This window comes from Thrips palmi, unplaced genomic scaffold (genome assembly GCF_012932325.1).
Source record: "Thrips palmi isolate BJ-2018 unplaced genomic scaffold, TpBJ-2018v1 HiC_scaffold_2, whole genome shotgun sequence".
Classification (NCBI taxonomy): Eukaryota; Metazoa; Arthropoda; class Insecta; order Thysanoptera; family Thripidae; genus Thrips; species Thrips palmi.
In genome coordinates this window covers 10,591,294-10,603,811 of record NW_023144629.1, presented here as the reverse complement: position 1 = coordinate 10,603,811, position 12,518 = coordinate 10,591,294, and the positions used below count along the sequence as shown (strand labels likewise).

At 43.4% G+C, this 12,518-nt stretch overlaps 1 protein-coding gene across 7 annotated transcripts; it reads right to left on the bottom strand.

The window, feature by feature from the left end:
• Positions 1-2,703: 2,703 nt before the first annotated feature.
• On the bottom strand, positions 2,704-12,298 carry LOC117647232. 7 transcript variants are annotated; one of them, XM_034388877.1, is made up of 6 exons: positions 12,169-12,298; positions 7,752-7,855; positions 7,582-7,659; positions 6,592-6,714; positions 4,306-4,432; positions 2,704-3,124 (listed from the first exon to the last, which is right to left on the bottom strand). In XM_034388877.1, exons 1-6 carry the CDS (start codon positions 12,281-12,283, stop codon positions 3,036-3,038), a joined length of 636 nt encoding a protein of 211 aa, XP_034244768.1. In that variant the 5' UTR covers positions 12,284-12,298; the 3' UTR covers positions 2,704-3,035. The 7 variants fall into 7 exon arrangements, with proteins under 7 accessions (XP_034244768.1, XP_034244772.1, XP_034244774.1 ...); XM_034388881.1 differs by lacking the exon at positions 12,169-12,298 and adding an exon at positions 10,625-10,899; XM_034388883.1 differs by lacking the exon at positions 12,169-12,298 and adding an exon at positions 10,563-10,587.
• Between the last annotated feature and the right edge of the window lie 220 nt (positions 12,299-12,518).

Sequence of the window (12,518 nt, the reverse complement as noted above, 5' to 3'; positions counted from 1 at the left end):
TTTTTGAGTACAACTTTAATTAGTTAGAATTCAATTAAGTGTTGTGTAACTTTATCTTATTTTTAATAAATGTATCATATTCTTGTTTTTTGTGTGTTCATATCCATTATTTCTCACTCCATTACTGTTCCAACCAACAAAGAATTCAATTCATTTTTCATCAGCTTTTCCTGTCGTTTAAGGTGAAGGCATGCCTGCACTTTTTAAACAGTTCCCTCCTCGACTTCCAAAATTTGTACAGCGGAAAACCGAACAAATCCAACGTCCAAGTAGAAAAGAGTGCTCAATTAAAATAGTTCCCTGAGACAGTCTCTGTATTTTTAGGCGCGAAGTAGCCTTATAGTATACCCAGGATTCAGCCGGCCCGAGATTCAATTTGTGTGGCCCTTTATGCATTTCGGAAATTTTCTATACGATTTTAATGAGACTTTGCAGACTTGTAGAACTTTGAACGCTGATTCTCATGCTGAAATCTGGTTAAAAAGTTGGTGGCCAATTTTGAGAAATTTGCTGTCAAAATCGCCGTTTCCATGGCAAAACTCGACTCGTCAAAGGAAAAAAAAGGGAGTGGGGGGAGCCGAGCCGGGGCGGACCAATAGCCGAGCTTCTTTTTGGGTCTGTACAGCTTACTCCAAAAGCTGAAATCAGCACGTTCGAAATGAAAAATTTCTTTGACTGCAGGTAGACAAGATGCAACAATAGAATTGGTGTCGGTTCGAACGCAGTTTTTCGGGTAGAACTATCCAATAATACTTCTTGATTGGAGTGTTTTTGGACATGCGCAGTAGGTTTGCAACCTGTTTAACCAACTGTAGCATTTGAAATCTGTATTAATTTTGCTCTCTTTCGTGTTTTTTCTTTGTTTCCTGCTTATGAAAATTCATATACAACAAATTTTCAATTATTGTGTGATGACTTTCTAAAAAAATATTCACAGAAAATTAGCAAAACAAAAGTTCTTTTTTTCTGACATATAGTTTCTCAAATATTCCTTTTTTTTCTGTCAATAAAACAATTTTGTTGTTGTTGTGATTCAGTTAGCACTAGGACCACTTCGCTCCACCTCGCGACTTGCAGTGCTCATGTTCCTCGAACAAGACTCACCCGCGTTTTGAAACCATCCCTCCCGAGTTTATGAAGTTTGTCAAACCAACCGTCGTGGTGTTGATACGTTGTAAGGGAGAACTATTACACAGAATTGAAGAAAACATGACTAGAGAACCAAAGCCTTTTGAAACAAGCCAAACAATTCAACGTCAGCAACAATGGAGGGGCAGTTTTAATGCGCGACTGCTGGTGCTTTCAGCTTCGCGATTTTCGCAAGGGCGTAGACGCCGAGAAACTAGTTGCCAACCCGTGAAAATTAGTTTACTGCCTTCTTTCTGCTAAGAACATTTTAATAATGGTGGGCTTTAAAGATGTTCCATTGTTAGAACACTGCGGAATACATTAGCATTGGAACTTTTTGAATTCACCAGCATTTTGATTCCTATTTATTGTCAAGTTTAAATTTCGACGGGTGGCACATCGACCACATTGGTACCACTGCCATTGGTAGTCCCCTGAGCCACAACTTCACAACACCACTTCTTTTCTTTCTCCACACTCTTACACAATAATCAAATTGACTTCGTGACTCCTAGGATTTCTTGAAATCGTATTTTTTCTTTAATAAGCAGACTGCCTTCTTCAGACCTCTGCGGCGAGCGCCAATTCCACGATCACGAGCGACGGCGGACGTCCATGGCCCGGCCGTCGCTCGCCGTGAACGATCGCCGTGCGTCCGAGGCGTCCGCCGTGCGTCCGCCGTCCACCGCCGGCCGGCCGGTCGACGAGTCGGCAGGCAGCCGTCGCGCGTCGCCTGGGCGAGCGGCGAACGCTCCGTCGTTCAGACGGAGCGATCGCCGTGGCCGCCGTGGCCGTCGCAGCCGCCGTCAGAATCGGTCCGTCTGCCTGCTGGGCAGCCGCCGTCCCTGGCCGTCTGTTCACCTAGGCGGGCGTTCACCACGGCGGACGTCCGCCGTGGCCGCCGTGCGCTCATCGCAGAGGTCTGGCCTTCTTCACTGTTATTAGCTTTTTCACCAAAAAGCACCTAGCGTGAGTTTACCGAGGGGTGAATCACTAGTGTACTCGTGTACAAATTGGCCCGTACTCAAATGTCTGGAAAGAGCTAAATTCGCTCATTTCTTACACGATTTGGCGTTGTGTGTCGTCCAAACTGCCAGAAAAAGCCAAAGAATGTTTAAAAATGTTAAATTTATGAGTGTTAAAAGGTGTACTCACCCGTACTCATGCGAACATTAGAACTCCGAGTGATTGACCCCTCGAAGTTTACACGGTAGCGTCGCTTTGGGCCATCGCTGCTGGCGTGCAGCTGCAGGACATGGCCGCACGGCCGATATTGCCCTTGCGTCTGTCGCGCAGCCCTTCGCTGCTTTGGGCTCGGAACGTGTGGTGTCTTTTGTTTCGCTCGCCATGGCGCCTTAATGCTTACTAGAAGCACTTTGCAATTATCCTGTTCCAAATATTGGTCCTGTTTGGAGGGAAGTTTCTCAGAAAAGATTGCTAGTATATTTTAATGCAGTAGAAATTTTGTTAAAATTAACATTTCCTGTACTTGTTACTGCTTTTCCGTTGGCGTCAACGTTTTATGTGGACTTAAAGTGTTAAAGGCGGGAGAATGTCACAAATAAAGCACAATTATTAATTTACCACGTTTTAATTCGATTACATTGCCATACTACATATAGCTCAAACTAGAGAACATAAAGGTCAAGACCAGGACAATTGAAAATAAAGAAAAAGCCCCGCGAGGACGCACGGAGAAAATGTCCGACCAGTACCAGAAACATACAAAAATAAAAAAAAGTCACCCCGACAATGCACTGGATAAGAAGGTACAGCCAGGCCCCGAAACACGAAAATACATAAGAAAACAAAAACACTGCAAGAATGCTAGGAGAAGTACCAGGGTAAAGAAAATGCGGAAACAAACCACTGCGAGAGTACGCGGTGAAAATGACCGTTCTGCAGCATTACACTCGATGAATGTACGAGCCCTGTTGATCTGCTAGCATCAGGATGTGCAGGCTGTTGGCACAGATGAGGGAGTAGACGGTGATACCTGTTGAGAAGAAAAATGCCAAAGTTATCATTTCCGCTGGCATAAGGTAAGGGCGCTGTAGAGAAGAAACGGAGAAGCTGCGACGCAGGTTAAGCTATGAACTTAGGGGCAACGAACCACAAAATCTTAGAGATAATGTACTACTTGAATAATTTGGTAAATGATCTCACACAACTTTAAGCATGTGAATTTGTTCGCACACATTTGAACGCAGAATCATACAAATTCGTGCCAAATTGCGCACAGATTTGCACAAGAGCGCGTATGCTTAACATTGCAAGACCATGTACTGAAAAGGTACAGCGGAATTTAGTATGATCACTGAGAAATCTGAAGTCCCTTGAAATTTGAAACGTATCCCCTAAAAGGAAAAAAAGAGTAAACCGCACTGAGATTCCAAACGCTATGAGTATAGCACGTATGGTGCAATGCACCTGAGATATTGCACCATACGTGCAATGCCTCAGTCGTATTGCACCTTACGTGCAATGCATCCCAAAAAGGCCCTATGCTGATGCATGGGAATGGGAAGGCATTGCACTTCATGTGCAATGCTTTTGTATTGCACCAATTGCACGGTAAAAACGGTTCCTGGTTTTCCCAGGAGCCCCCTGGAAATCGCCTATGTCTTCGCCATAGGGATCCTGGGAAAACCAGGTACCGTTTTTGCCGTGTGACGCTATACTCATAGCGTTTGGATTCTCAGTGCGGCAAATTATGAGAGGTTCGACGAAATCTCCTCTTTCAGGATATCTAGTGTACGAGGTCGCCCCCTAGGCTAGCAATCTAAATGAAAATTATGCGGGGCGAGCTATGCACCGTTGTTCAACGAATGCCGTCATTTTCCTTGGACTGAGAATTTTGTCACGTTCGTTTGAATAGTCACGTTAGTTCGAATTCGATGTCACACTCGTTTGAACTTCCCATCAAGGTGTCAAGAAAGAGGCATCGATCATCATTCGATCGAATTCAAACTTACGTTTTAACGACCAAGACGTCACATCAGATGTGTTGAATTACAGTATACGGTAAAAACTGTTCCTGGTTTTCCCAGGAACTCCCTGGAAACCGCCTATGTCTCTACCATATGCTTCCTGGGAAAACCAGGTTACGTTTCTACCGTGTGGATCCGCGACTAAACAGCAACATGCATTACAAAACACTTTCAACTTAATACTTACCCAGGAACACGAAGGTGATAAGGAATAAGGGTGTGACTACAACAGCACCGACGATGGCGAAGATGCTGGACCAGAAGAGCTGGACCCATATCATGCGAATGTAGTGCACCATCTTGCTAGGCTCACCCTGCAAACAAAAATAATAATAATAATAATTAACAGGCGCTGGAACGTAGAGAGGATTCAGGCAAAAATTAAAACTTGGTCTAGCATCAGCTCAGAATCTCAGTTTGAAGCTTCCATCCGTAGCACTCTTGTATTTAAGCAATTTTGAGCGAGGTATCGCGAGGTATCACGTTTTTTTGAACTACGCGAACTACTTCATGCGAATGAGTGCACAGAATCGTACAAATTAGTACGAAAATCACGAATGCGCAAAATTGTGTGAGAACACGCACACACTCTTAAAACCTCACAAAGTATTTTGAGCATACGTATAACAAACTAAAATACTTTGTTATACGAAGAAATAGTTCGTAAATTACAAAGTATTTTCTTTGTAAGCTTACGTATGCTCAAAATACTTTGTTATACAAACTACTTTTCTTTGTAAGGCCCAAAATAGTTTGTAAGGTTTTCTCAGTGCACTTTCAGCCCCTTATTTACTTCATCGGAAGTTACCAGGTACGGGCCGATAGCTGACTTAAACGACATCGCTTCAAAACGATCAAAACGAGTCCTTGGAGGTTGTTCAGGGTTTGTACGAAAAAAAAAATAATTGAGATTTTCCCTCACTTTTCCCGGTTTTCCTGGGGCGAAATTGCAAAATTCCCTGACAATTGAGCGCATCAAAACACTGATTGAGTTGAACGCGAACGACCGGTGTGTCGCGATCTCCTCCGCGGTTGTCCAGCAAACAGGACAAGTGTCGCAGTAAATATATTTTCCCCTGGCATTTAGCGAAATTCCCTGACATTTCCCCGATTTTAATGATCCCAAGATTTGTACAAACCCTGTTGTTAATACTTCCAGCTCCATACACTCTCAGCACGCTACACTCTTAAAACCTTGCGAAACAAAGTGTTTGTAAGCTTGCAAAGAGCTATACTTGTTCGCAACGCGAAAAACGCATCCGCATTGCGAATCAGTAATTCCACACTAAAGTACTATGTAGGTTTTTCTGCGCGCCAATGCACGAAATTAAACATGCACTTCGTTACGCACGAATTTATGCGCGATAATGCACGATTTCGTGCGCAAGTATGCAGTAAATCGTGCATTGACGCGCAGAAATTCGTGCGTTACGAAGTGCATGTTGAATTTCGTGCATTGGCGCGCAGAAAAACCTACATAGTAATTTAGTGTGCGCAACTTGCGAACAAGTGCTTCGCAATTTGCGAACAACCTGTTTGTATTGCGAACCCTTGTTGCGAACCCTTGCGAACAATGTTCGCAAAATTGCGAACTACCAGTTCGTAATACAATCAAGCGAAACTGTTCGCAAGCTGCAAACCAAATGGTTTGTATTGCGAACACATTCTTCGCAATGTTCTGAGAGTGTTTTGTCTCTTTATTCAATTCGTCAGTAATTAGGCAAGTAACTAGTGCAACCAAATCCAAAATACATACAGAACTAAATAGCAATAATTTGTTGAGGTAAATAATTTTACTAACGAAATTAGTCCTTCTTACTTGGAAAATACTAAGTATTATCCTTGCTTAAACGAATACGTTTGATGAGATAAACTTCGGTAACGTAAGAGTGGGCCTCTATCTGACTCACCATTGGAGGCAGAGCAAAATGCAACAAAAGTTGTAATCTTATTCAGGGTCAAATTTTACTACAAACTGATAGTCATTCTAACCTTAAGAGCAGACAGTTAACATTTCACACTAAATTACTATGTAGGTTTTTCTGCGCGCTAATGCACGAAATTAAACATGCACTTCGTAACGCACAAATTTGTGCGCAACAATGCACGATTTTCTGCATACTTACGCACGGAATCGTGCATTGTCGCGCACAAAATTCGTGCGTTACGAAGTGCATGTTTAATTTCGTGCCTTGCGGCGCAGAAAAACCTACGTAGTAATTTAGTGTGTTGAAATAGTGCAAAAACAAATGCTTCTTTTGGTTTCTAAGGTGCTTAGACAGTCCTAATGGACGAGGATGAGAGAAACCCAAGTAAAGCTTGAGCAAAGACAAAAAAATTCCATACCGAGGGAGACGGACGCGGTAAAAACGGTACCTGGTTTTTCCACGAAGCCCATGGTGGAGACATAAGCAATTTCCAGGGAGTTCCTGGGAAAGCCAGGGACCGTTTTTCCCGTGGAGAGAAGGCTTACCCTGTGGATGCCCGCGAGGAAGAGAATCGCGACGGCCAAGAAGATGACGTGCGCGATGAAATTGATCCCCTGGATCGCATGGGTGGCGGCAATTCGACCGTCAGTGGAACAGTCTCCACCTGCCTGCAGAATAACAACAGAGAAGGTGAAAATGAAATTAAAAAACTCAGCAACGCGTTCCGCACACGCTACGCTTAATGTTTAAGTACAATTTTGGGGGTCATAATGCCTAATTTTCACCCTGCGTAACGTTTTGCATAAAATTGTGCTCAAATGTGCATAAATTTCTGCATTTTTCCGCAAAATGTTGTGAAAATTCCACGCAAGCACAAAATCGAGGTTTAAGTCAAACATAAAGCTACGTTTGGAGACGTTACGCTTGAAATAAAGCAACACTAAGAACTCCCCCATGCATTTAGATGAGGGGAATCTTGGCGATCAGCCTTTTGAGCTTGGTTTCAAGCGTGAACTGATTACGCTTGAAAACAGAGGGTAATACTACGCTTCAGTACGAGCCGGACGAAGAAAGGTGAAAAAATTGGGCCAATTTCACTTAAGGCTGAAAAGACAGACGCGTGGGATCACTCTACAAAAAATGTCCTGTCAACGCCGTTAATTTATTACCAATGTTTGCTGTTATGCAATTCACGGCGTTTGCTGTGAACTAGTTCACGGCGTTCACTGTGATCTCGGTTACAGTGTTCACTGTGATCTGGCCACAGTAAACGCCGTGAATTGGAGCCTGATTTGCAGCACTTCGGTGTTCAGCGGCGTCAAACTCACAGTGTTTACTGTGAACCAGATCACAGTGAACACCGTGAACAAGATCACAGTGAATCGCGTGAGCAGATCACAGTAAACGCTGTGAATTAACCTACAGTGAAAACTGGTAATAAATTAACGGCGTTGACAGGACATTTTTGGTAGAGTGATACGACAGTGAAGTGTGAAGTAGGAGGAGAATCCCTGCAACGTCGAGGAAATACGTACCATGGCGACGTTTTGGCAAATGGCTGAGGTGGTGGCAAAGTCATTGATGGCGGCGATGATTGAAAGTGAAGAACCAACCTACGCACATAAACAAGGAAACAGAATTAGCGTATGGCATTTCGAATGCACAACTTCTCTGAACGAAAGCGAACTTTCTGTAGAATACTTACTACTTGGATCCAGCCCTGCACCTTGCAGCAAGTCTTCAAATCGCAGCAGCATCCTTGGTCCACAATAGGAAGGCATGATCTCTGTAGCTGAGCCATGACTGAGCCTGTGAAAAACAGTAAATAAGAAAGTTGTCAGTAATCATGCACACCAACAATGTCCTACTGAATGTTCAGTAACTTTAGCCTTAAGTTTTTTAACAGACGGACGCTGCAGACCGCGGACCAACTGGCAATGGCTCACTCGGCTGGTCAGCAAAACAGACTCTGAGAGCGTTTGGCTCCAGGGTTGACAGATCCCGAGTACGCAAAGTCGCCACTATGGCGCACTACAAAATCCACTGTGTACTTAGGAGTGTACTTGCCATCTATAGGAGTGTACTTGGGCAAGTATACACCTATAAGAGTGTACTTGGACCGCCTATCCACTTTCACAAGTATACTCCTATAGATGTATACTTGCCCAAGTACACTGTGTACTTGGCAAGTATACTCCTATAGATGTGTACTTGGCAAGTATACTCCTGTAGATGTGTACTTGGCAAGTTTACTCCTATAGATGTGTACTTGCCAAGTACACTCCGATAGATCACGTGGACACAAACAAAATTATAACCTACAGAAGCGGCACGGGATAAATTTTATATACAATCAATGACACTGATAGTTCTAATGTGATAAGTTTCATAAAATTTGCTGCGATAAAAAGGCTAATGTGATTCCTTTAAATTATCGCATCTGTGGCAGCAATAAAAAAACTATCGCACTAAAAATGCAATAAGTCTCTTAGGTTTTGGCCGGTCTGGGCCCAGACTATCCCAGTTTTGGGTGTGATAAAATGATAACTACGCTGATAAAGCGATAAATGCGCTAATGCAATACAATAATTATTGCACCTATAATGCAATAACTTTTTCATGGCGCACACTGCCAATCCAAGTGTGAGACAGTCTCACACTATTTAGTGCGAACCACGATGTCTCACGCTTACAAGTGTGAGCCATGTGTGTCCCACGCTTGCAAGTGTGAGGCACGGTATGTCTTACACTTGCAAGCGTGAGACACGGTTTGTCTCACACTTTCGAGCGTGGATCCTGTGGCATTAAACCACAGGGAACCATAGGCAGGAAGAGTGGGACAAACCGTGTCTCGCACTTGTAAGTGTGAGACAAATGATGTCTCACACTTGCAAGCGTGGGACAAACGTGGCTCACACTTGTCAGCGTGAGACATCGTGGTTCGCACTAAAAAGTGTGAGACTGTCTCACACTTGGATTGGCAGTGCAACTTTTGCAATAAAAATGTTATTGCTTTTTAAATTAGTTTATTATTACACTTAGAAAATCAGTGGACATGAGACGATGATGCAAGGACTGCAACATAGAAACGGACCAGACGAGTGTCATCTGCTTAAACGTTGTATATTTTAGAGAGCCTGAAAAGAAAGTTCACGAACGGGCCTTCATAAATAATAAACACCGTTGCTCGTTATTGACCCAGATTCTTGGAGGTACGTTTCCACCATGGAATCGTTTCTACGAAGTCTAAGAAAGATGATTTTAAACTGCAAAATATTGGACTTAAAAATTACGGTCCAAAGTCCGACTGTTTTAGACCTCTGACGCCTACTGCTATTGAATATCGTGACTGAGCCCATATCATGCTTATCATTTTCTGATCGTCTTGTTGCGAAGAATTTATACCGTTTCTACCGCGAGTTTTGGATTTTAACTGAAATTTCCATTTAGGCCGTATGTAGTGCCTGAACAGCTTCGAAAGTACGGTGGACGCTGGGTCCCAGGGTACAGTGAATTCCCTCCTTAAGTACGGAGTCAGCAGTATCCCTGGGTACGGTAAACACACTCTTTCGATGCACAGTGGGAAGTGGCATCAGAATTAATAGACACAACCTTTACTTTTTCTCCCAGTGTAGGGAGAAGATTGACAAGATGCTACGGAGAATGTTGGTTTGATGGTACACAATATCAGAACAAGAAATTAGCTGACAATTCTGTGCCTTTTTTTTCACCTCTCAGTATCAAGACGTCCTGTGATTCGAAGACGACAAACGCTCAGAAAAACATGTGGGGCAGAAGGGAATCAAGGCGCACCGGAAACAGTACCAGACTCGTCAAGAAATTACCAAGAATAAAATGTAGAAATTAGGCTACTACAAAGTTGTCCACAATTCAAATCGTACACTTCTTTATCAAAGAGTAGCGGCAGCGGTGACAGTTTCCGGTGTATCCCATTCCCTTCGTCCCAGCATAACCAACGTGAACCGGACGTCAAAAGACGCCACGTTACAGTCACTAACCACAGCCCGACATAGAAATCATGACAGGAAGATGACCGTCGAATGCAAAAGCAACGACAAAAAGTAACGATCATTTAGGATAGTAAGAAATACTTCTGAATCCCTACTCCACATGTTGTGATGGTACCGCGTACAGATAACAATCATCGATATTACAAGCAGTAGGTAAGTCCCGTCCAACAGGACTTCCGGTCAACGATCCAAGAACATTCTGTTACGATAGCAATTGTCCTCAACCAAGATTAAACTCAAATTAACTTTCACTCTTCTTACGAAAGCACGAAACGTGAACGTTGCCAAACCCCCGATTACACGACCAATGAGGAAAACGTGAGACCGGAAACAGCAGTTAAAAGTTGCGGATTAAATTCTTCCTTGACAGAGAAGTAGAATCGAAGAACGGCAACTACAAGTAGTTAAGTCTATTCTAAGAGTAAAGAGTAACTCTCAACCGGGTAGTCGTATCTTAAAGATGAAATAATGATGGAAGCACAAACCGAGGTGTTACGTTTATCGTTCCTAATCAAAGAACAAACAATGCTGAAAGCGTTGATGTTACCTGATTAACAGTGATGTAGAACAATCCTGAGCGAAGAAGAAGCCTCGATGGCAATGGACGATGAGAGGATGTATTTGAAGCGACGAGCAGCAACTCACTCACAGCAGCGTAAGCAACGGTTCAGCAGAAGACACGTCTGCACCCTTGTGACACCGTCCACGCACTGAACTTGACTGCGACGCGACCTGCGTTCTGCGGCCGTGATTCACTGCTCACGTTGCAGCGTCGCTCCTGCGGCAGTAGTGCTCACCCCCGTTCTCCCCCGCTCTCGCCCAACGGACCGCGTCACCTCCCCCCTCCCTCCCCCCCACGCAACCTCCAGCAGGCGAAACCCCCCTACCCCCACCTCCCGTCTGCTCACACGGACTGGCGTAACATAGGGCCCTATTACTGACTTTTCCTCATTACTTTTTTTTTTGCCCCTCCCGTTTATTTGTAAAACAAATACCGGGTGATGCGAGCTGTAGATGTGCCGCCGTCCGAGGACTTCCCGTGGCCTAATATTCACCAAATTTGGTTTTCACCAAATTTGGTTTCGCAGGTTCCGAAGAAAATGCTTTGTAACGTTGCAAACATTTTTCTGTGTAACATATCCTATTGGCAATGCGAAGAAAAAAGTTCGTAGTGTTTTCAATACCAAACCGGAAAACACTTCACACTGCGAAGAGCTTTTCTTTACAAGCTTTGAAGAGTGTTCAAATTTGAGGAATTTCAGAGAGTTTACGAAGTTTGTCCAAATTAGTTTACAGAAATAGATTCGTCTTGACGAGACAAACAAAACATTGCCAACACATGTCAGAGCTTCGGATCGGAAATGACGAAGTTGTCTCACTTCAAAACAAGAAAAAATTACCCTGAAGACCTTTGTTCATTGACTTTACTTTTCCATTTCCCACCCAAACCTAAGACATGTGTTGACATGTTTTTTTGTTTGTCCTGTCAAGACAAAGCTGCTTCTAAAAAACAATGCCGATTGGAACAACTTCAAGAATTCACTCCAGCTTTGGAAATTTAGCTGTGCGAGACCCCAAGTGCACTGTGAGAAAACAGTACGGAAAAAGTACGGAACATTTCTGGTCAATAATTTGCCTGGAACGTCCGTACTTGCCAACCACGGAACGTTCCGTCCTTTTTTCCGTACCCATTTAAATGGGTTCATATGGAGCAAGTACGGATCGTTCCGTACTTTTCTTCGTACCTCCGCACTATATTTTTCTGTACCATTTCCGTACGAAAGTACGGAACTTTTTACAGTGTGTGGGTAGACCTGCTCCCGAAATCGGTGAGCTCGTCCCGCGCCCTTGTTAAGCCTACATGTTTTCAACTCTCCCAATTCGGTTGGTCGGATGCCTGCAATGTGTTATTTTTCTGTCAGTGTGACCGGGGTTCAAATAACGTTGGAGTTACAATTCTCTACACTAAATTACTAAGTAGCTTTTTGTTCCAGCTTTGCACAAAATTGTGCACGTTACGTAATGATCATTGATTACATTGAGAGAGAAGTGCTTTCCTTTTTATTTGTTGTCTTGGCAACTTTTTCTTACTATTGGTTTCTTTATTGCAGGTTGCTGATGTTGATACTCCACTATACGAAGCCGTGTCAGGCTTGTAGACCTTATTCGAGGGAATCGGGATGATGCCCTTCGGTACAGAGACCATGAAACCTTGACTAAGACGGTTCACATTAAAAACTGCAATGATCCAATTATTATTATTATTACTTTATTAGGTCAAAACTCATTGTAAACAATCTGGACTAAGTCAATAGAAATAGAGAGACAGAAAAGGCAGTGACAACAGAAAGCCTGCAACGAACTGACTTTGCACGCTGCTAAAATTCTTTGTGCACAATATGAGATGGCTTTGAAGCCATCACCTGCCCCAGAGAGGCAAT